Consider the following 23,368-nt stretch of genomic DNA (forward strand, 5'->3'; position numbering starts at 1 on the left):
GGAAACTTTCAGGACAAAGAGTCTACCAGCACTGCATATGCAACACACTCCAAAAGCATGAACCTGAGCAATAAGACTAACAACTCGTTTACTTGCTTACTTCGGCAGTGAGCACGTTTTCTTACAGTCTGCATTTACAAACTCCACTCCTGCAGACTAGCCTTGCTACGGACGTCAGGTACAAGACAAAAGATCTTTAGGACAGATCAAGCCAAAGCTAAATGAAAGAGGCAGAAAAACTTTAAGACAAAACAGTCTATTTACTGCTATATAAAGCAGGCGAACCAGAAGATAGAGGGGAAAAAAGGGACCTACATTTCCTTCACCATCCACATGACAAAAGTGCTTTGAAATTTTGCGCTTTAGGAAATGGATGGTGTAACAAGTCTCTTCATAAGTACTATAATATTTAATCTGGTAGGCTGTTACACAACAAAATGTAGGAAACCCTGCAACTCACCACAAGCACAGGTTATACATAAAGATGTTTTTGTTGTAGCCCTATTCACCTCGGATACCTTTCTCCTGCCAGACTGACCCCTCTCTCTCCCCATCTTCCCTTGCTAAGTCTTAATCATTGTGCAAATTTGTTATTTTCGAGGAATAGTAACTTTAATTGATGTGCAGTAACTAGTACTAAAGATTAACTACTGCATTTTCCTGTCATTCAATTCCACCATAACGCTGCCACATTATATGCAGAAAATCAGATTAAGCAGTTAGCCCAAATAACTAGGAACTAACCAAATAACTAGATCACAAAACTAACTGCTGAATCTCAGCTCTCTGTTAGCAATGGTGATGTGCTCCTTTATGCCATATGCTCCCAGCAAAGGAAATCTGTAATGTCAGGAACCTAAGAAAAATATAAAGTACTTCTTTTCCCTTCCATTTTCCCCTCTCAAGGAATCTCAACAAAAATGGTGAACCCACAATCTCACTTCTTGTATTAAATGATCTGCAGAAAAAAATTAATACTTTCAGATAACTACCAGATCAGATGAAAGGTACTTGCAGGCTCTGCAGTCTCTAAAATAAATTCAATTTGTTTCAATAATACTAAGTTCTTCATCTTTTATCAGATTTTACTACATTTTAAGTAATGCTAATTTTTACCTCCATAATATGCTTGAATTTACATCTGTATTCATTTGCATCTGTTTACCTACAACACTTATGTATTACTGTCTGCATATAAGTCAACCAATAGTGTGTAAACTGTGGGTTCACAAATTGTGTTTTATTACACATTTTGGGTTCCTAATAATCAGATAAGCCCTACTTCCATTCAGATAAAAAGCACATTTAACACAGAAAGATGTCACTTGGAATAGAGAAGTTTTCCGAACACCTCCAGCTAAGGTGTTGGGTAAGCGCTGCGGTACGACACACAGCATTTACCTTCATGCTCTTTACAGGCTCGTTCTGTCACGGACAGGAATTTAAGAAAGGGATGCAAACACACTCTCACATCCATTGCAGGTATTCACATTGCTGCCAGACTCTATCACCTCATTTCATGACAAAACAAAATCCCTTTCCAACAGTTTTTTTTGCTCATAGAGAAAAAAAACTCCAAAACCTGCCTGACTTGATACATGTAATTAAGCCATTCTCCTGAGACCTCTGCTGACCCTCCTCCGCATCCACAAGGTTTGTGTGGAAACTGTAGTAGCATAAACACTCCTCCAGTAATAATTCATCACTAAAAGAAATGTTAGTCATCACAGTCTTAACCTTCACCATTCTGAGGCTGTCCTAAGCCAGAAACACATTATTTCTAGAGCATCCCTACTGACATCTGACAACGCCTTTCTCTGCTGGCTGATCTTGCAGACGTACAACCCTTTAATCTCTCCCTAGCAGTCCTTGGAAACTATCTCAATTTCTTTTCAGTCCAGCTACAGCATTCTTACGAGAATTATGGCGGGTTTTCCATGTATGGGTTTCTTACTGATATTGTCAAGAAAATACACAGAGCTGGCAAGTCAGGCATGGGGCTCCAGCAACCCTACAAAAAGACAAAGACAAGACAACTGAAAATGTGGAGCTGCTCCTTTGCTCTTCTTCCCCCAAAATGCTGTTGCAATGATGCTTGGTGGCATACTGGTTGGAAGTGACTGTCTGTGAGGAAGTACTGATACCTTTGAACACTGAGAACCAACATAACTTCTCAGAAACAAGGATTATCGTTCTATGTAGATTCCTTCAAGATACAGCTAAAGCTGACTGAAATGAGAAAAGGGAATGGAATTCAGATGTTATTGGATGCTATTCTTCCACTTCCCAACACCTCTAAATGACAGCCAAATGTGTGGGAAGAATTAAAAAAAAAAGCTTTTTGAAGCTGTCAGCATCAGCAATCATCAGCTAAAAGGAAGAAAAAAAAGAAAAAAATCCCTATAAAGTAACCTGAATTGTACTTCTGGTATGACAAACTAATTACTGCCATACCGCCAACTTCAAATCCTGCATTGATTTCGTGACAACGAGCAACCAAACATGAAAATCCAGTAAAGAAAACACTGAAGTCTGAATAACTAGTCACTCTTTCAAAAATATTTGATAAAATTGTTATGTACTTATAATCAATGCTACAACTTAAAAGCTGAATCCTGAAGTTCAGCCCCAACGCAAATCATTCGGTCCAGTGGGTGCAGGGCAATAGCCAGAATCTCAGTAACTCAGAAACGGTCTTTTTTTTCAGACTCTGAGGTTTGTCCAATAGTTTTCTCTAGAACTGCTTCAATTAAGAACTTTTAACCAGATATCCTGTAATCTTTAGCCATTGAACCTATGAAAACCTCCACCTTTCTACTAACAATTGTACGTTACCCCCTCTCATCATTGTTGTTGTAAAGAATCCCACAACATACACACCTTGACAGAGTAAGCCATATTAAGCGTCTGCCTTCTCCAGGCCTTTGACATCCTCACAGACATATCACAATTATAAATTAGCTGTGATAACCTTAATAAAATTCAAGCATAGACGCAACAGTATTATCAGAGATGCCCAAATCTTCACCACCATTCAGCTATCACGTAGATACTCTTACAGTGATAGAAACTGCCGAATGGCCCTGAAGCAGCTTTGTGCTACTCCACACTTTTATAAATGTACTTGTGGGAAAAACATTAGGACACGTTGCCAGTACTTGATATATGAAAGTATGTTTGTTTGTTTATTTTAAAGTGACCTTTGGTGGGGACATTTTCAAAGGCATCTCCTTGCTACTACATTGAAAGAGTGATCCTGAGAAGAACAATCTTCTCAATAGTGTCAACGCCAACAGTGGCAATGCCAGATCAGAGTGAAGACAACACTGACTCAAAGGGAGCCTGTACTGAAAATGTACCAAGCTGTTGCATGGCTGCTTACACAGACAGAACTGCTATAAAGAGACCAGATGGGATCAAATACCTTCTTCACTTTGTGTCTTTGAAATCTCTCCATCTATGTAGATTTAAGAAATACACTACTACTTAAGTATGAAGGCGCAAGTTTGAGCATGCTAGACATACTGTGTTTAAGTATATGTACTGCAGACTGATGTTATTTGTACTGTAAACTAGAGTAAAAGATCCAGTGATTTTATCCTCCAGCAGCCCCTGCTTCACACACACACTCCTACTACATTCCTAAGGCCATTCCACCCTTCTGTCTACAGCTGCACACCACCATGGACGTGACTCATTCAAACACCAGTGGAAACGAGAGCAAACTGCTATGACTAACTGCATAATGACCTGCAGTTCACACAGGAACAGTAGGGACTCTTCAATAATTAAAACTCAAGAAAAGATACAATGTACTTTTCTCTGAATTAAATGAAATCTCAGTGGTATTTGTTCAGAGTGCCCCTGCAAAGATAACGTTACAGCCATTTATTTTTACCACTTCAATCTTCTGCATCCCCCCAACTTGCTCCATTTTACCTATCACAGCAGAAAAATCTACCCCATTTTTTCTACCTTTCCAAATAAATTTCTGCTTCTGCACCACATACAGTACTGGTCTCTACAACCTCTTCAAAAGCTCAGACTAGGCGCTCCCATTCTTTTTCCTTTATTTTCCTTAACATTTAGGAATCCCAGAGCCAAACCCCTGTTCTTCAAAGCCCTTCTTAAATCTTCTATGCCCAAGACTGTTACAATGTTGTGAAAGTAGTAGTCGGGCAGCAAGACTATTGCTTATCCAAAACAATCACTATTTCTACAGACAACTCCCTCTACATACTTGCTGTCGTCTGTCAACTTATACCTTCAGCTAGCAACTCTCTACATTCAGTGCTTTAGTTGCTGTAGTTATTCAGAATCCAGCTCTACAAATTTTTAAGTGTTCAAAAATTATTTAACCTTACAAAATAAATATACGCACTCCCAAAAGACTGACAAATGCTGAACAGAATCACAGACTCCATCAATTCACCTGAAATTCACCTAAATCTAGGTACAGTTTATTCACAAAGTGTGGCTGTCACCTGGCTGATACGTCTTTCAGGAATGTGTATTTGTAGTGAAGCACAGGAAAGTTAATCCTATACTTTAGTCCTGAATGAGACGACAGTGGGAGGAAGAACTGTCCTCCCTTACCCCAATTTAAGAAGCTCATTACATCAAATGCCTCTCTACATTGGATATTGTGAGTGAGCATTAGGAACATTGTTAGGAAACAGCAGAGCTAGGACAGAAACTTTTGGGTGTGACGGAAGGAGTAATTCAAGAAATTTTCTACTACATACAGCATCTTCTGTCCAAAGAGGAATCGGCCCGTAAAGACAGAATTTTTCAGGAAGTTTTTGAAAAATTGCATATACTCATTCTGGTTGGGGCTCTGACAAATTTGGGCTCAAGTTTACCTGGCAAGTCATTCATTAACAATACGGTCCTGATACCACAATTAATTTCAAACAATGATACAACTGTGCCCATCTCATACAGCACTTCAGTTCCTCTGCTCAGAAGCCGAAGGACTAGGCTTTAATTAATCTCCAATACTGGAGAGATGGTCTCTCTTTTTGAGACATTTTGTCCAGTTCCCCTTATCTCTCTCCCCCAAGATCCCACGTGGGCAGATTTTGATAATTGTTGCCTGTAGCTAGGTTTTCAAAATGCCCATAAAAAGCAAGAAGTGAAGTTTTAGTTCTGCAGGTCTATGTCAAGCAAGCAAAGACAGCAGATGTACGCATCAAATGGGAACAAAAGGGTGAAGTGTTGAATGGAACTTGAGTAGAACTAAACAACACAAGAATCTGACATCAACAACGGACAGAGGGGCTGGAAACGAAAGGCAGACAAGCCAAACCAGAAACAGTCCCCAAAAGTTAAAGGATAAGAGGATTTGTCACTGAATGTAAGCAGAGAACATTAGCTATTCTCTGCTTATACAACAGAGCCTTCCTTCTACCACAAACATCAACCAGCTTTAGTGGGTTGCTCTGCCCCACCTCTGAGATGGCCAAGGTCAGATTTGCAGGTGCATATGTGAACAGGACAGATGAAGAGAAAGAATGGGAAATTCTGGGACAAAAAGCATGAAGTTTTCACAACATCTAAGGAATGCACCCTCTTTTGAAGAGCCTGTTTCTGTGTGCATGGAAGAAGTCAATGAGATAGTCAGTAGCCCTAAATTCACCACACTTGTCTTACTCTTACTACAAAATCGGAACCACAAACTCCCAGTCTGGTTCAGGTTTTTTAGAAAACAAAACTCATACTAAAAGGAAGTTTCAGGCATTACACCAAAACTATAACTATTTTTACTTTAAAAATTCTGTGGTTTTATAACAATTTCCTCCCCATCTTACCCTAAAATTTAAAGGGAACTGCATTCTATAAACCCAACAAACTGTATTATTTACTTTTCTCCACACAGGAAACATGTAAAATACTTATTTTACTTGATATATTCAGATCTTAACTTGATAAAATTTTATTTTCATTTTAATTTTCAAAATGCACCTAGCCATATGCTCTAAGTGCACACAGAGCATTCATATAAAAAGTAACAAAAATTAAAAATTATCCAATGTACAATGTTTTCAAAATCACTAGTTAGAACAAAATAAATGCTGTCTAAATACCTGACCCACCATATCCTCAGAACTCAAAGGAAAACAATATTTGCAGCATCTGGAGAAGCAAAACAGACTGCAAATTCTGACAAGAAGCAAATCCCTGAACGGTGTGCTCCTCACCGAGTACTGCCTTGCCTGGTCTTTTCCCTTATAAATCAACTGTCTATTCAAGGACTTCAGCAGGTCTCGTCTATTGCAGTAATACAAAAGAGGAAAGGAAAAGTTTCAGGAACACAGAATCCAGTCACGAATAGTTTTATACCTCAAGACTAACACCTTACTAACACCTTCCAAATGCACTGCCCTCCAAGGACAAGGTCCTGCAGAGGACAGTGAGCCTGCTTAACTTTATGCTGATCAAGTTACCCTATTAATGTCAGTGGTACTAGTCAAGTTTAAAATTGAACTTTTTTCCCCCTCCCCGCAGAGTTATATAAGATGAGACAAGTACGCAAGTCTCGCCCAGCTAAACATGCAGAACCTTGAAAACCAGAAATTTTGAAGAGTACAGAACATTCCGAGTGACCAGATAAACTAATCTACTCTAGAACAACTCTGCTGCAGCAATAGAAAGTCCAATGCCAAATGATAGCACTTTATCTGAAATAATGGGGGGAAAAAAGCTGACACAGAAAAACAAGACGGGAAAAAAAAAAGTCTGCTGACCAGTACTCAAGAGTCTGAAGTCTAGCTAGATACACAGTTGGACACGCCTATCATACCTTCAGAACTACAGAAACTAAGTGTACTCTTATTGTCTGTATGTAGATACTTAGGGCTAGTCTATAAAATACATTTTGGTTTACAGGTTATTTGCCACATTTTGATCTTTTGCAACAGTGTTCAGTGAGCACTGGAAGACATTAGAGCCACTGGTTTGCCCATTTCCTCAGTGAAAGAATCGAGGTAACCACAACCTGCCCTCCCACCCCCTCATTCACTTTTTCTTTTTCAACGTGCCTGAACCATGTTAAAAAAATGTTGGATATGAACAGTTCATGTTTGAGATTTTGGTAGAGTGAAAAGAAGCTGTTATGCTCTATTTACCTACAAAAAGGAATAGCTTGTAGACACATCAATAAAAACAGCAGTAGTGTTGTAGCTACAATCTCATTCAGGACTTTCAACATAGCCAGGAACTTACAGGGCTTGAAAACACAAAATCAAGACAGGAGAAAAGCAGAAGAGATTAAAATTATAGCTCTGTAGTTACAACTTTATGCTTCTAAATATATAAACAGTTAAAAGTAGCTTTAAAAACAGGGGGGAAAAAAATCTAGTTCTGACCGGCTGGTATGTCAGAACCTCTCACGAAGAGTGATAAAACAAAGCATCCAAGGCATTATACATAATTTAGAGAAACGCACAAAGTATTTTGATTACAAGCCAGTTTCAACAGTAGAGCCCTATTGTTTATCAGTGACTCCATTCCTGAAACATCAGTATTGACAAAGAATGGAATTTGAACAAAGAATTGTCTTTGCAAGTGTGAACAGATGAAATGGTTACTGGAAGGACAGCTAGTCAACAGGAATGAAACCAGCATATATTCACAAACATCCTGTGTAACGGAAAACAGCCAGTGTAAATTAATGTCAATTTTGTTTGAAGGCTTTAATTAGCATGAAAACTTAGAGTGATCATTTCTGGCAGATGGTAGGCTTCAACACTTCCGAGGGGAAGGCTGAGCAGAGGGAAAATAGTAATTTAATGCAAATGTGTGACCACACAGTTACTACTAAAATATCCAAAGCTCTACTCTTCAGAGTCCCATACTACACATACAGGGCAAGGACGTTAACTCATCTTTCTTTCCATCAAATGCTAAATTTCTCATACGCATACTTTTATCAGTCAAGTATCTTTTCTAAAAAGTCCAAGTTGGACACATGTGAAACACAAGTGCCTTAAATAGGCATGTAACTTTACAAACTGCATAAAAAAAATTAATAACCCTATTCGTAAGAAACTGTGTCTAGCTTTGATTTTACTATTGTGCTAGATTATCCATCCTGAAATTTTTATTAAATTCCTTCAAAGCATCATGAAGAGAAAAAATAAAACCAACAATACCAACTTTGTGCAAATTTGCATCCTATTTCTGGCCTCTTGACAGTTTATAACTTCACACCAGAGCTGTTATTAAACTGAATTTCAATTTTGTTGCAAAGCCTGTTTGTTTCAACAGGAATACAGGCTGGGGTTTTTTTTCCTATTACTTTGCAGGCAGTAGAGAAATTACCAGTATTGAGAAAGGAATATCTTTTTTTCTTTTCCTCACCATGCTTTAAACTGATTGTGAAGATCACATCTTTATTAGCCTGATTCTCTAAGAACACAACTTGTATTATTTCTCTCCTCACGAAACAACTTTGTAACTAATGACCTGTTTGACAGTTGGGTATCAAGAAATATTTTTCTTTCTCACAATTTCAAAAATTAAGTGGCTAGAGGCAGTGCAGGAAATGACTTCCTCCATGACAACTTGCTAAGAAGACAACTTTGTCACGAGGTTCAAAATTTATTAGTCAGAGAATCCACATAAGAATAAACACTATGAATATCCTAACCACGGAAAAAGTCTTTGTTGATGTTTATTCTATAGTAAGTACTGAAGAATACATGCAGCAGCACCCATGACTATGGAATGGATTTTTGTGTGTCTTGAAAAAGTACTAATTTCAAATCAAAACCCCAACTGGAGGAAAAACTTTCAGAATATGTTTTATGCTCCCCTTTCTTCTTCTCTCCCTGGTATGGGGATCGGCTTACCAATAACGGATAGTATATATGCAGCGCTACTGAAATTCAAACAAAACATAAGCCTTGTATGAGAAATATGTCTCTTGGAATCAGACTCTGTTAGTTTTTATGAAACCGTTTGTTAAATTTTTTATTAGGACATTTAGGAATACAGACTAGTATAGCTGTCAGCTGTGAGACAATCCAAGCAGCAATTACTTGTTCTGCTACCTCTTGCAACCACACTGCCTCACGAAATGGAGAACATAGGATCAGTACTGGAATCTACTTTTGCTTTGGAGTACTTGCAAAATCCTTGCACCATTCCATCTTCTTAACGACCCTCAGAAATTCCTTGCATCTCTACATGAGGAAACATTTATGTATGTTTGTATCAGAGGCAGTACCAGACCCCCAGAGACAACTACTACCTTAACCCAAGACTACATGGGTACTGTTGACATCCAACTGAAATGGTGTAGAATGCTGAAATTGGTCTTCGACAACTGCCTTCATCACTACATTCAAACGTGCTGTGATAGTGCTAGTTCTGCATTGCTTTCAGCTCTTGTTTATCTGAGGCCTATTTGGCTGCATTAATGAAAAAGCATGAAAATTCCACAGGTCTGTTAAACTGGAACATTAGTCAGGGAGAACCATAATCATCCAAGTGCACAAGTAGATCCAAGTGACACCATTTCTTCTGTTAAGCCAACGTAAATTCAAGTTTTTGATTTTAAGAACATGAGGCTATGGCTCATCATCTCTGATTCTTGCCCAACTGTAGGTAGGACAAGTCTTGCTAATAAGGAGTGCAGACTTGTGATGTGCTTGGTCACAGAAAAACTGAAGTGAGTTTGACATTTCCAATATTCATTTATTTGAAATTGAATATGCCTTGTAAGATCTATAGAGAGTCTAAAATTATGCAAATAATTGAGCTAGCATTGCCTGTGAAAACTAGGAAATATTGGGGTGGGGGAAGAACCACCTATCCTTCCCAAAACAACAGAATAGAGAAACAAGAATTATTCTATTTCTCTGGTCAAGATAGCTGTGCAAGACCATGGGTATCGACATACGAAGTACTTGATAGAGCAAATACAGCCAGTACTCTCTGCCTCTGCAAGAAAGATGCCTGGGCTGACCCCCTTTTCTTCATCCACCCAAGTGTGAAACTTTAATAATTAAAAAGAACTTGGAAATTCTGGACTTCCTGATGGCAGCCACGAGACACAGGACCAAAAAAAAGACTACAGGTTCTAGCAACAGATATGCATTTGAACAATTTTTCTTTTAAATAAAGGTGTCATAATATAAGGCAAATCTAATTAAACAAAGATAACTCATGGACCAGCTGTCAAAGGAAAATTCCAATTGTGCTTTATTTAGGTTTAGTTGTTCTTTATTATCTGATGTTGACAATACACGCAAACAGCTTTACAGTTTTACAGGCTAAGGTTTCTTAAGAAAGTTCTTAACTTTCAAGAGAGAATTCTTATTTTAGACGGTAAAACTAACTTTCAAGAGCTCAGCTGCTTCTAACTTTGCCTATTTAATTATTTCCAAGAGACTAAAAATCAGACACAGGCTTTCTCAAGAAAGAAAACTTTTTTCCCCTTTGAACTAAGTAGAACATGTGCACATTCCCAAACCAAGCAGAAGAGAACACAACCTTACTCTATTGAAAGTTGACAAAATAATTTCTCCAAGTCTTCAGAAGTGACTCTCAGGTTTGAAAAGACTTCACATCTCTTGTATGTTTTGTTTGTTTTTTTCCCCCTGAAACTGCATGAATTAGTTACTGCAGCATTAGAAGATGCTTTTGTACATCAAAATTTTATTTTTCCATGTTAATCCCAAAGATACTAGAAATTCCATAAAGACATACTATTTATGGTCATATAGGTGTAAAAATCCTGACAGAATAGAATCCCATGGATAAATTACAATACATAGACTTCATCTGGGCTGCAGAGTAATGCAAGCGGGTAGATGGGAGAAGATGGGAGAAAAGTTTCTGTAAATCACAAGAGTTCTGTTAAAAAATGACACAATTAATTATCTTTTTCCTATTCTCCTCACTTTGGTTTATTTTTTTGTTCCACAAAATTATGTATTACGTATTTATATATTAAAGTTTATAATACTCATTTTGAATTATTTAAAACCTTATCATAGTTACTTTTTTTTAAAATTAGAATTAATCAAACTTAAACTATGACATGCCTGAGTGACAATTTAGTATAATCAGATCCATGTGCACATAAACACTGTAATCCTAATGACTATTAGTTCTGGTCCACCGACACCAAAAACAGCACTTCGGTTGAACAATGCATCATGAAAAAGTTTCATTAAAATGTGTGTTCACACTTTTAATTTTTGTGAACAGCATTATAGCAATGAAAGATTGATTTACTCCTGAATGAGAATATCCATGTAATGTTACACTATTTCATGAGTTCCTACACTGAAACGGAAATATTACAGGACTTTTTTTCACAAAACTCTGATAAAGTAATGTGGACTTCCCTATACTATTAGTCCCAACTAATTTCAACATGAGTGTAAGCAACAGAATATGTATCTAGCATATATGGTAGAATGCTTACCACAGGAAAAATCAAACTTGCTCTCAATTTTCTTTTAAGTATGCTAATAAAAGGTGCTGAGTTATCCCAAGAAGGCTCAAGAAGTGACATACTTGCTGACTGTCAAGTTGGTAGTGCCTTCTGCTCTAATACAACTGGGCTGTCAGGTTATGCAGCAGAATGCATAAAGATCCATTGTAAAAGTTACATAAAGCAAAAGTTAGAAGTTGTTACTATAGCATTCCATGTGTATTTTAGCAAAGCAATTGGAAGACCAAACACAGGAACAGCATTTGCTGCTATGACTCAAAAGACACAAATTCTATTAACAAGCTGCACTAACAACATCCTTTGAATCTCTTACTATTTCAAAAGCATCACGTTTTAATTCTGATCAGGCAGAACTTCTTGACATCTTCCTCTGAAGCATTCTGTTATTGGTTATGCAAAAGTATTCTTCACAGGACAAGGAAAGTTATCTGTTACAAGTATAAATATATTTAATATGGAGGCTTTGGTCTCCGAAGAAAACATCTCTTGCAAATCATGTTTAGTAACTGCTCTTGAGAAAGAAGACATTAAGTAAAACTTCAGTGTATACCACCATATTCTTTTTATGGCAGCAGCCCTAGCTGCTTGCATTCTCTAAAAGTATGCAAATCAAAGAAGCTAATTATGTTAAAAAGCCGGTTCATGTAAGCAGGTACATCTCAGAGATCAGTGACAGAGGAATACTAAACACAGTGAGGCCCTTTCTTCTTTTAAAGTGAATGGGGTATAGAGAAGAAAGACTTATTTTCAAGTGAGAAGAAAGCCCAATCCCTTGTGCCGCAAGCAAAAAGTGTACAAAAACCACTCTACACACACAACCCCACATAATTAGAACTGTCCTTCCTTCACAGGATTTAAAAACAAGAAATCTTATAGTGATGGACACAGCAAAACTATAAATCCTAATTCAGAAGTTGTCATTTGATTATCTTTTCTCAACCTTTAACTCTGTCACCCAAGCAACCTAACCCATTCTCATCTTTGTGGCTTTAACTGATCTACTGCATTACACTGCATTTTTCTTGCGTTAGCTGGAAATTTTTTCCCACTTTATAGACCTCAAAATCAGAACCAAAAAAAAAGAACACTTACATACTTATTTACTTTTTTGTAAGCAACGAAATATCAATGATGATAACAGATTCCCAAAAGAAATGCTATCTATAACAGTATAATTCTTTCTCAAGAGTCATGGATATTATAACTAGGAAGTGAGGCAAGAATAATAGGCAAGGATGCAAAAGGTCATTTCAAAGCAATTCAGTGACTTTTAAAAGTCTCCTTCATGGGAACAGTACATACAATGCTATAACTTTTAAACATTTAGAGGTGAGACCTAGTCCTTAAAAATTATTTTTAAAAACTACACAGATGTCAAAAAAAGACTAAAAATCCAAATCACTAGATCCCACTTAAAGAGTGGTATAGAAGGACATTTAAACAGGCATGAGTATTTAACAGCTCATATACTGGCTGATCTTATTGCAAAAGGCAAATTATTTTGAAGCCTGAGCTAGTCAGTAAGTCAAAAAAAAAGAAGAAATTCTCAGAATTCCTGAAATCTATGCATCAGATTCACTCCTCCCTGTCCACACCCTGCATGTTTCACACTGGTTTTTGTTTTGCTTCTTCCATCAAAAACCTAAATTGAGTACTAGGGAGAAAAATCAACCTCTGTTAGAATGCAGAGTTATAATAAACAGCTGCACCTATAACTGGACATTTGGAGGTCTATAAAAACCTATGCAACAAACATATGTAAATTAAGGTTTTACAAGGTACCTGGCATGAAGCTTGTTGCTCTTCCCACTTTGTGGAGGGTACTCTTCTATAACATCCTGTACAAAAGGTGACTGCTGCCGGTGTGTTCTGGTATATGGCAATGTTCCCATGTGGCTAAACATATCACAAGACCTGATGGGAACTGTCCCCTTCTTCTTCCTAGGAAGAGTGCCATGGATAGAGATGTCTTGAAAGGAGTCTGAGCGATGCTCAGTTGGCGAAGGTTTAGTGGTCAAAAGGTCCATAGAAGAAGCTAATGAGAACTGGTGGTTCACCGGGCCATTTCTGGGAAGACTTGAAAATTTTCCTGCAGCTATCATTTTTGGTTCTGGAAAAACAAAAACAAGATTTATCATAGCGCATCAACCCACAAAGCCCCCACTTTAACAGAAGTTAAATAGCATGACTAACAAAGGCATCTTGAACTGAACTACTTCTTTGTTTTGAGGCAGTCAGATACCTCAAGATGTAGCCTATATTATAATACAGTCACGTTGCTCCCAACTGCATGTCAAGCACACATGTATATTAACTCTTACAAATGCAAAAAGTCACAACAAAAACCAACACCTCTGGACACACATGCAAGAGCAGGCCCTGAGCAATTCTCCATTTTTATCCACAAAGTTCCTCTTTTTTGCTCTTTCACATCATCTGAAGACTGAGACATCAACTTAGAAATATTAACAAAAAGAAAAGTTTTAAGAACATTTTGACAAAAAAATAAAGGACACTCTACAGCTTGGTTTGGAAAAGTATGTTTCTAAACCCAGTAACTGGCACACTGTGAGGAAAAAACTGTTTCTGAAGAGTCTTGCTCAAGTGATAAATCTAGCAGAGAACTGGTCACATATTTCTAACAGGCTGTAAACTAAAGGGCTCTACCCAAGAGATAAGGGCAGGAGCAGATTACTGGGATTCTCTTCTTCAGCATGCACAGACGGCTGGCTCAAATCGTTGTTGACATTAGGGATCTGCATAGCTGTCAGTCTCTTGTACCATCAATTACAGCCTGCCATACAGTACAGGTTTTTCTGTTATCGTGAGCAAAAAACTTCACGAGACAAACACTTCAGGCACATTAACAGACTGCTGTTCTGTTCCTCAAAAAATGCTGCCTTGTGCTAACTTTATAGCATTACATTACAGAAGACAGGCTACCTTATCCTATCCAGTTATATTAGCCTGCAAAAGCCACCCTGTGAACATACACACAGGCTTAAAGGTCAACCAGTCTTACATTATTTAACCTAGGTAGTAGTCAACCAGGTGTCTCCTATAAAAATTGGAAAAGCAACAAAGGCAGCAGAGATTGATATGGAATCAGAAAGCAGAAGAGCTTTTGGAAATAAAAGTTATGGACAGCGAGAATCTGTTCTGACCTCAGACAAGTTTCATGCTGAAAAACAAGAGGAGCACCCTGAAGGCCCAGCAGCCTGGAAGTCATCTGCTTACAGCTGCACAAGAATTCCTCTGGTTTGGGGGAATGCACAGGTGTTACACAGAACACAGAGCTGCCTCTATAGCACTCCTGCTCCCTTCTCCAGTCTCAGCATCACAGGTACTATCAGAGCATTGCTGTACTGAACCTACTGTTTCTTCTACTCAGAGGTTATCATAAGAGGCTTAGTTTTACGGTAACACTAAAGCTGATCTCCATTTATGAAAGAATTCTGCTATTTCCTCTCAGCTGCATTGCAGGGATTCATAAGCTGTATAAGGTTTCCAGACTCCAACAACAAATCCCCACTTCTCCCTTACTGAAGGTCCTACAATAAATACTCATTAATTAAAGATGATAAACAGTATTTAGATATTTTTTTAACGCTTCAATTTGCCAAGGCCCTGGCCCTACAGCTATACTGTAGTAGAAAAACTTCTGGAAATAGCACCTCTGCCAGAGAGAATCTGTTTGGCTTTGGTCAGGTTTCTTGTTGAAAAAGAGTAGAAAAGAGTTGAGAAGTTAATAAGAACTGACACTTTTAGTTACACAGATCCAAATACAATTTGAAGTCCTAAAGAAACCAAACTACACTCTCAGAAATAATCTGCCATAAATTATCATATGGGCCCTTGATGTGAAATGCTAAATCACCTCTCCATTTACCATGTGGTTTGAGGACACAGTTTCTGCTGGCTAGTATTAAAAATATCACCTAATTATTTTCAAAATAATAATAAAAAAAAGGGCTGTAAAGTTAGTTTTGCATTACAATTGTTCTAAGCAAAACAACCGGTCCACAGATAGGAAGCTCTAAAACGCAAATGCTTAGCACAAAGCTACAACCTCCTATAGCTAAAGCAAACCGACAGAGCTTGTTTCCAGTAAATTTAGCTTTATTATTATTAGAGAGGAATGATAAAGATTACCTCAAACAACTGGGGGGGAGGGGTTTCTTAGAATTCACACAACCATTTGAAAACTCAGTGTTATGTGTTTACTGGAGTAAGGTAACAAACACCATTTATAATGAGCCTGAAAAATTGGAGGCTAGCTTGCTCATATAGCATAAACATGCTGTTACTCTGCTTTTGGGGACTGCTAGGATTCTGTACTTAATATTCATACTTTCGTATTGGTTTATAAAAAACACCTCCAAACCTCTAAATTCTGACTATTGAAGTGCAGGTTATCCTGTCAGAGACATCTTCCTTAAGCTTTCCTGCAAGATTACCACGACTATGCTGAAATGCAACACGTGACATTTCATGCAAATAGGTATCAAGACCAAGCTGGTACAAATATAACCAACGAAACCTTAGGTTTAACAGTTGATACCAGATGAGTTCATGGTAGGATTACAATGACAGTAAACTGTCAAGCACTTCATTTTTGAGGATCCATAAAGCAAGCTAAGAATTCCCTCTCCTAAACAAATCACAGGATAATTATTATAGCAATCTAATATATTTTCAATCCAACAGTCTGAGAATTTTCAACAAATACACAATGACCCTCTGAAGCACAGCATTTTCCATTTAACCTCCCCTCCTAAGAAGCCCTTCCTAAGAAAACCAAACTCCTTCAGTCATGTCCTAATCATCACACCTTTTAAGTCACTCTTAGTAATATCTCATGATCTATAAATTCAATACCCAATGCTCAAATTCATGCCTGAGTTTTGTTTTGAGGAATCAAGTTAGAGTTCCAAAGTTAGCACGAAATACCTACATTCAAGAACTGGCAGGACATTTAGCCACAATTATGCATGTACAGAAGCTTTGATAATATTTTGAGCAATCCTCCATTCAAAACTCCTCAAAAAAAAAAAAAAAAAACCCAAACAAAAAAAGCCAAACCCCCCAAAACAACAGGTCTGCTAACTTCTACCCATAAATTTATCTGCTTGTTTATGCGCTGCTGTACTATGTATTCTTCATAAATGTAAACCAAGAATTACAACAATTAGCCCAGTAGCAAAAGTCCTGCCAAACTATCCATACATTTTTCTCATATTGAATGTAAACACTGCAAGGAGGGTGCCTCTTCAGCTGAAGACTCTGGAATGTCTCAAATACTTTAGCATATGATTCAAAGAATGTTTGACTTTACTAGATATAGAAACCCTGAAAATTTTACTCCCTAAGAGACAGTGTGCTTTGAACACCTGCCATCATGCAATCAATAATGGAAACGGTAGAAACTATAGCAGAATGTCAGCCCAAAAGGAACTGAAATTTAATTGTACACATTCCTGTTTGTCAAAATGTAGCATCTAACAAAACAGAGCACTTCCAAAGTCATACAAGCTTCCCCTAACTAGATGCAAACAAGGTTGAGTTATGCCAATATAACTTTAAAAATGCTAAGTGAATCTGTATTTATAGAGAGTGACATTTCTCTTTCTTCAGTCTGTAATTTGGGAAAGTATAAGGGAATAGAACTGGCCGAAGTCAGATTGTGAATTCAGAGAACTGGAGAGCATGAAAAGTTTCCAGGTAACTTCTGACATGTTCTAGTTTTTTGTTATGAATAAGGGTGAGGGAATACAAAAGACGACGTCTTTAAAATCAACATGGCATTTAGGAAAACAGTATGAGACTGGATGTAGAATAAAATACATATCTTGTGGGCAAGACCAAACATGCACCAAGCTCTAATCCGATGGTGTGTGCATCTCTTCATATCATTGCTCAAAATAAAAAAGACACCATATGAACGATGAAGCAAGTAATTTTTGCTTCCCCAAAACAACATATAAAATATCCTTCTACTCATGCCCTCTTGGCTTTGGGATGAAAACACAAACTTTCTGGCTCAGCTTGTCTTCATGAAAACTTTCTGATGTTCACATAGTCTGAGGAAACATTCTGATGGGTCAGTCAACCTGATAACAGGTACAAGAATAAGAGCCCCTTCCATACCACAACGTAACACAACTAGTGGCAATGGCTGCTACTTTGTTGTTTCAATACATTGAGGAGGGGAAGCGAGGGAAAGGGAAGTCTCCAGTTTGGCCTCAGGGATTCAGGACAAACAGTCCAAGGCTGTATATGCTCATGCTAATAGAAACCTCATAAAAGGAAATAGAAAAGCAATTTTGGAGTTCTGAATCAAGCTATCTCAAAAATCTGAGTTACATCTAAACCAGTTTTGGACATTAAAAGATTACACTTCTCTCAGAATCTTATTGATCTGCAGTCTGGGTGATTCCCCCTGTCAGATCAAATTCTCTGAAGTCTTTACCTGATGTTACCATACCACCAGTGGTACAATACTTTACACAAAGTCTTACCATGTCTTTATCATTATATATGCTATGAAGTTAAGAGGGCTTGAACATGGTATAATACATCCAACTGAAGAGCAACTACCTTATGTTCTCAGGTCTTTACAAGATGGAGTCAACTTTCGTGAAAACCCTATTTACTTTTGACACAGCAAATTTCCTCACAACCTCCCCCACACACCTGCCCTGCCTCCCACAAAACCAAGAGCAATAAATTAGGATGAGTGGGAGATATATTGCTCTTTTCTCCCTGCTAAGTTACTTGGCACATTTGCATGCGCTATGCAGATGCGCACGAGAAATAATGAAATAAGCAACCTTAATGGTGAGGAAAGTCAACTTCAGGACAAAAACCAGATCAATTTCCTTAGATTTATTTTTTGTGTAATAAGAGAGTAAGTTAGGGAAACAGAAAAAGCATTACTGAAAAGCCACTAAAGTTAACGTATGGTAGGAAGAAATAAAGTTAAAACTATAGCCACTACAAATTCAAGGTAGATTTCATGTTAATTGTCTCCCTAAGAAGCAATGTAATCTTCTTCATTAGCATAACAAAAAAGACAGGATTCCTGCTCCCAAAATGGCTTAGAACCAGCTTTCTACAACCTGTATCTTCTGCTTTTTTTTTAAAAAAAATAAGATGAACTGATGCAGTGGCTGCTATAGCAAACTATAGGTCATAGGACTTTGAGAAGAATATTGAGGTTCAAGAACCTCCAGCCTGTTATGATAAGGAGAAATAGATTGAGAAAGCATATGCAACAGTTCAAAGGCTTTAAGCTACTATCAGAAAAAACATGAGTCTGTCAAACATCAAAAACTCCCCACGAGATTACAGCCAGGTCAGTGCTTCCAAAGGGTCTTGAAGTGCTACCCAAATGTTCATGCTCTGTTTCTCTCCCCTTACATATGTCATACCGTTTCCACCCCCCATACATCCTTGCACTACAATCTGACAATCGATTTAATTTTTATTTTTTTTTTAAACTATTATTCTCAACAGAAAGCAGGTAGGCCAGGATAAGTTATCTTTGAAATTTTTGTTTTGAGATGAGAGAAACAGATAAAGCCCACACTTCTCTTCATGAGTTTTCTCGTGTAGAATACCTTGATATCTATGAAAAACATAATGAAAAAGTGATCGTTGAAGAGGATTCAATAACTAGAGACCTCCTCATTCGGCCTATACTACAGAATTATCTCAGAAACTTAAGTGCCAAACCTGTTAGCTGAGTAATCCTGAACGGTATGAAGCCTCGACTTGAAATAAACATTCTCTCCCCATTTTGCTGGCAGAAATAGAGGACTTCACCAAGGTTACAGCCAAATCTCAGCGTTTTTCAGTTAATGCTTCAAAATACAAGCTTTTGTTCCTCCTCTAGTATAGGAAGTCATTTGCCTGCTCCTCTGTTTCCCACGACGTTACTGAAAAAAACCCACAAAACAACCCACTCTAACTGAAAATGAAGTACTTAAAAAACCTTTTTAGCAGTAAGTATGCACTTAATTATTTTAAACTAACAACCGACTTCTGGAAATTACCAATTTGGACAGAAAAGAAGCGCTTTTATATACGCTCCTCTTTAAATGACCAAAAGTGAAAAAAAAAAAAAAGAAAGAAAAAAAAAAAAGACACAGCCTTTACTTTCTCTCTACTTAGTGAAGTATCTCGGCATCTCGAGGACACCGGTGTTTTACCCTTAGAGAATATTTAATAGATTTCCATGGGATCAATTCCTGTAAAACCTAAGCGTTGAATCAAACATCTCAGTAGCCACTGCCACTACATTTCTGGTAGTCCGCAAGTCACCGCCGCCAGGTTCAGGGCTCGCCCTGCTCCTCCGTTCCCTGCTCCGATAGATGTGGAGGGACAACGGGACACACACACACACACACACAACCAGCTTTTCACTCTATGCCCGAGAGCACAACACTGTCCCCACCGTTACCCGTCCGATCACTGCTGCTTCCTTTCAGGCTTTCTGAGGATTAGCCCGAGGTTTTGTCCCGGTCCAAGCGACCTCCTGGCAGCGAGTCCCGTCCAGGTGCCTCGGAGCTGCGGAGCCCCGCGGGCGGCGGCGCCAGGGGGAGAGGGCAGCCGGAGGCCGAACCCGCAACCACCAGCGGTCCGGAGCGCTTCCAGTAAGCGGGACGTTCTCAGAAGAGCCCGAGGTATGGCCGTGATCAGCCGTACCGCGATCGGCGCCGGCGCGCACCCTCGCACCAGCCTGCCCTAAAGAAGAGCAGCTCGCAATAACTGAACTAAGGGTGACTCAACCGGAGCCTTCTAAGCGCGCCTTATCGCTCGCTCGTCCGGGCTGCGAAAGTACGGACCTGGTTCTCTTTTCAACCCTGGCAAACGAGACCGACCGCCTCCCGGGCGCCGCTCACCTGGCGACCGCGGCCCCGGCGGGCGCGGGGCGGGGAGGGTGGCGGTGGCGCCTGGCCGGCCCCCGCAGCCCCCCGCCGTCGCTCCGGCAGGCAGCGCGGCGGCCGCAGGCGCTCTCGGCGGCCCCGCCAGCCCCAGCCGTGATTTACGGCGCTCCGACCCCACCCCTCCGCGGGCCCGTCAGGCCGGGTCTCGCCGAACCCCGGCGCACCAGCCGTTTACAGGCGGTGACCTCTCCTTGCCCTTTTCCACGGATTTAAGAACTCGATTTCCCTAATTTCGTCTCCCAAATCAGCGCTGCAGCAAAAATTAAGAGGTTCCCAAAATCCACCCTGTTCACGGACAATTCAGGGTCTTTACAGACACAATTGACTTACACCAGCAGACTTCCCCTTCATCCCACCATGTTACAGGGAGTCATCGCTGCAACAGGTTGGTGGTATAAAATGCATTTTCTAAAACAAACTGTCAAATATCTGTAAAGGATCGAGAGCTATCGACAGAATAGACGGCTAGTTAACCTTTTGTAAAGTATACCCTTTAAAACAATCAGTAACTATAGACAGACCACTCATTTTAGACAGAACACATTACCTCAGGCACCTTCAGCAGTACCACTGATTGAGCCAAAGGGCTTTTGCTTAAATAGGAATCAAGACACACTCAGTTGACTTTTAAAGCACTGTCTAGATCAAATTTTTTTCCTTAACGTTGTGTTTGTCTCTTTCCTCTTGGCTCAGTCTTTCAGGCTGCCTGGCCAACATTTCTCAGTTTTGCTGCAGTTATTCCAGTTGTACAAAACAATTTTGATAACACTGTTCTTTCCCTCTTGTCAGAATTCATAAGCCAACATTCTGCAAACCTCTTCACACTATCCTGTTGGCATTAGCTTCCCAGAGGCAAATATTTCTCTGCCTAACTAAACATTTAATTGAATTTGACATAAAATATTTGATCCCTACTAGTTGCATGGTTGTTCTGTTTTGGGAGATCCTCTTCATGCGCTATTTTCATTTCACTCTAACGTTCAATCTTTTCACTCTAATGTTCAATCTTTTCACTCTCTCTCTCCATTTTTACCAGGACTAGCTTTCATAAGCTTCTTCTGCTGTATCTACTTCAGAGCCAGACCACATGATGTTGCTCAAGTTGTGGTCCTAAACTATCTAAATAATAAATGTCATTAAGGAGCAGATTATTCATTTTTCAGGACCTCTGTGTATTATCAAACCAATCATCAAAGATAAATTAAACTCCAGTATTCTCTCTCAAACAAGCTACACCTAGTGATAACAGCAGGATTAAAATTCCACATGGTGACTCATCATAGTGACATCTCTGGGTACTGGGTAGAACTAGGACATCTACCTTTTTGTAGTTTGGGCCTTTATGCATTGTCCAGAACACTGAATTTTGCAATCTGAGCTATCTAAATTACCTCACAGCAAAATGAATTTTTCAAAAAATTAAGCTATTCAAGACAGAAAGAGCACTAGACCTTCCTTTCAAATGTAGCTACATCTTAAGAAAACGTAGTTCATCAAGACAAGATTCTTTAGCCATCATGTATGTTGCAGAAACAGGAGAGGAAAGTTCTTGGAAAAGTCTAGTAATTCTCCTAAATATAAGTAGAAACTTTGCATATGAAAGCTCATGTAAGATGAAGTTTAGTATAAAATAAGAGAGAAAAAAATTAAAGGCAGATAGCGCTCAAATACGCAGTAAGGGAAGAAGAGGAGACAGAAGATAAGAAAATTAAGTTTATCTAATATACCGAGGTAAAGGAAGCTCACAGTGGCATTTCTGACTGCTGCTCCCCTTCCCATAGCAACCCCACTTTGGTTCCTTAAGGCAGTCCTGAGCAGGAGCATTATCACTGTTGCTATTGCCACGCACCTTTTACAGTAACAACTTCCAAACCAGAAAAGTTGAAGTAAATGTGAAAGACAACAGTTTCCCAAAGGATTCATTCGCTGGTGCTAGGATGTACATTGCCACTTGTGGCATGCTGACGGACGCAGACTTCTACACATATGTAACTTTCTCCACTCAAATTACAGAAAATTATAACATCATACTGAAACTGAATAGAACCTTGAAGTTAAGAACAAAATTCAAACCAATTTCACATAAAATCAGGCCTAAACGCACAACAAAAACTCACTCAAATCTTTTTTTTAATTAAGTTTTTCCCCAAATACAATGACATTTGAGCTACTGATGAACTAGGAAAGCTAGCAAGTCTTGAATAGGCTCATGGCACTCTACTTTTGTCATTGCCAGTTATGCAAAACCAGGTATTCAGGACAGAGAAGTACTAGAAATGCTTCAGGTACAGTGACAGATTCCAGGATTTCACTGCCACAAGTAACAATCTATGGGAAATTCCCCTGGGATACTTCAGGCATGGTCTTTCTTCAAAATATACCTGGGGGAGGGAAGGGAAGAGCAGGACAAAGAGAAAGGAATCAAAAACCAAGAGATTGTTATCCCATCTCGGGCACCAAAATGTCCCGCTAATATGTCCTGTGCAAGAAAAATGGAATTATGGTGAGAATACAGAAAGAGGAGTTGAGATACCTGGATTACATTTTCAGTTCTAGTCTTCTGACCCACTTACTTCCTGTATGACCTATACTTATATTTTTGTAACATACATTGGAGTGGTAGACATTTTTACTGTGAAAGCCTGTACAGTACTTTATCAGCTTATTAAGGGGAAGATGGTACAGAAGCGCACATTTATTTTCCTCATTGCATAAAGGAAAACATCTTGCTTCTCTATCTAAATCATACATTCCATGGTTCAGGTAAAAACATCTTCAAGTATGCCAAAAACTCAGAGCAGTTAGCACGTAAGATGGTCTCCACTGACCAATTCTAAAAACTCAGGAAATTTTCAGGCACTGTAATTACATAGGAAGTAATGTCATGCTTCAATGTCATGTTTTATGAATAAGAACTAGAAAAGGAGAAGTAATTTCCTTAGTTACATGACTG

General features: G+C 38.8%; 1 protein-coding gene across 8 annotated transcripts in view; it reads right to left on the reverse strand.

The window, feature by feature from the left end:
- Nucleotides 1-23,368, reverse strand: part of BCAR3 (BCAR3 adaptor protein, NSP family member) — a 113,461-nt gene that overhangs the window by 40,855 nt on the left and 49,238 nt on the right. For 5 of the 8 annotated variants that reach the window (XM_063343018.1, XM_063343023.1, XM_063343020.1 and 2 more), the window contains one exon: nucleotides 13,250-13,577. In XM_063343018.1, the coding sequence (XP_063199088.1) occupies nucleotides 13,250-13,577 (328 nt within the window). Of the gene's footprint in view, nucleotides 1-13,249; nucleotides 13,578-19,922; nucleotides 20,339-20,370; nucleotides 20,391-23,368 lie in introns of those variants that run through there. The other 3 variants (XM_063343026.1, XM_063343025.1, XM_063343024.1) reach the window with 3 other exon arrangements.

This window comes from Chroicocephalus ridibundus, chromosome 8 (genome assembly GCF_963924245.1).
Source record: "Chroicocephalus ridibundus chromosome 8, bChrRid1.1, whole genome shotgun sequence".
In the NCBI taxonomy this organism is placed as follows: Eukaryota; Metazoa; Chordata; class Aves; order Charadriiformes; family Laridae; genus Chroicocephalus; species Chroicocephalus ridibundus.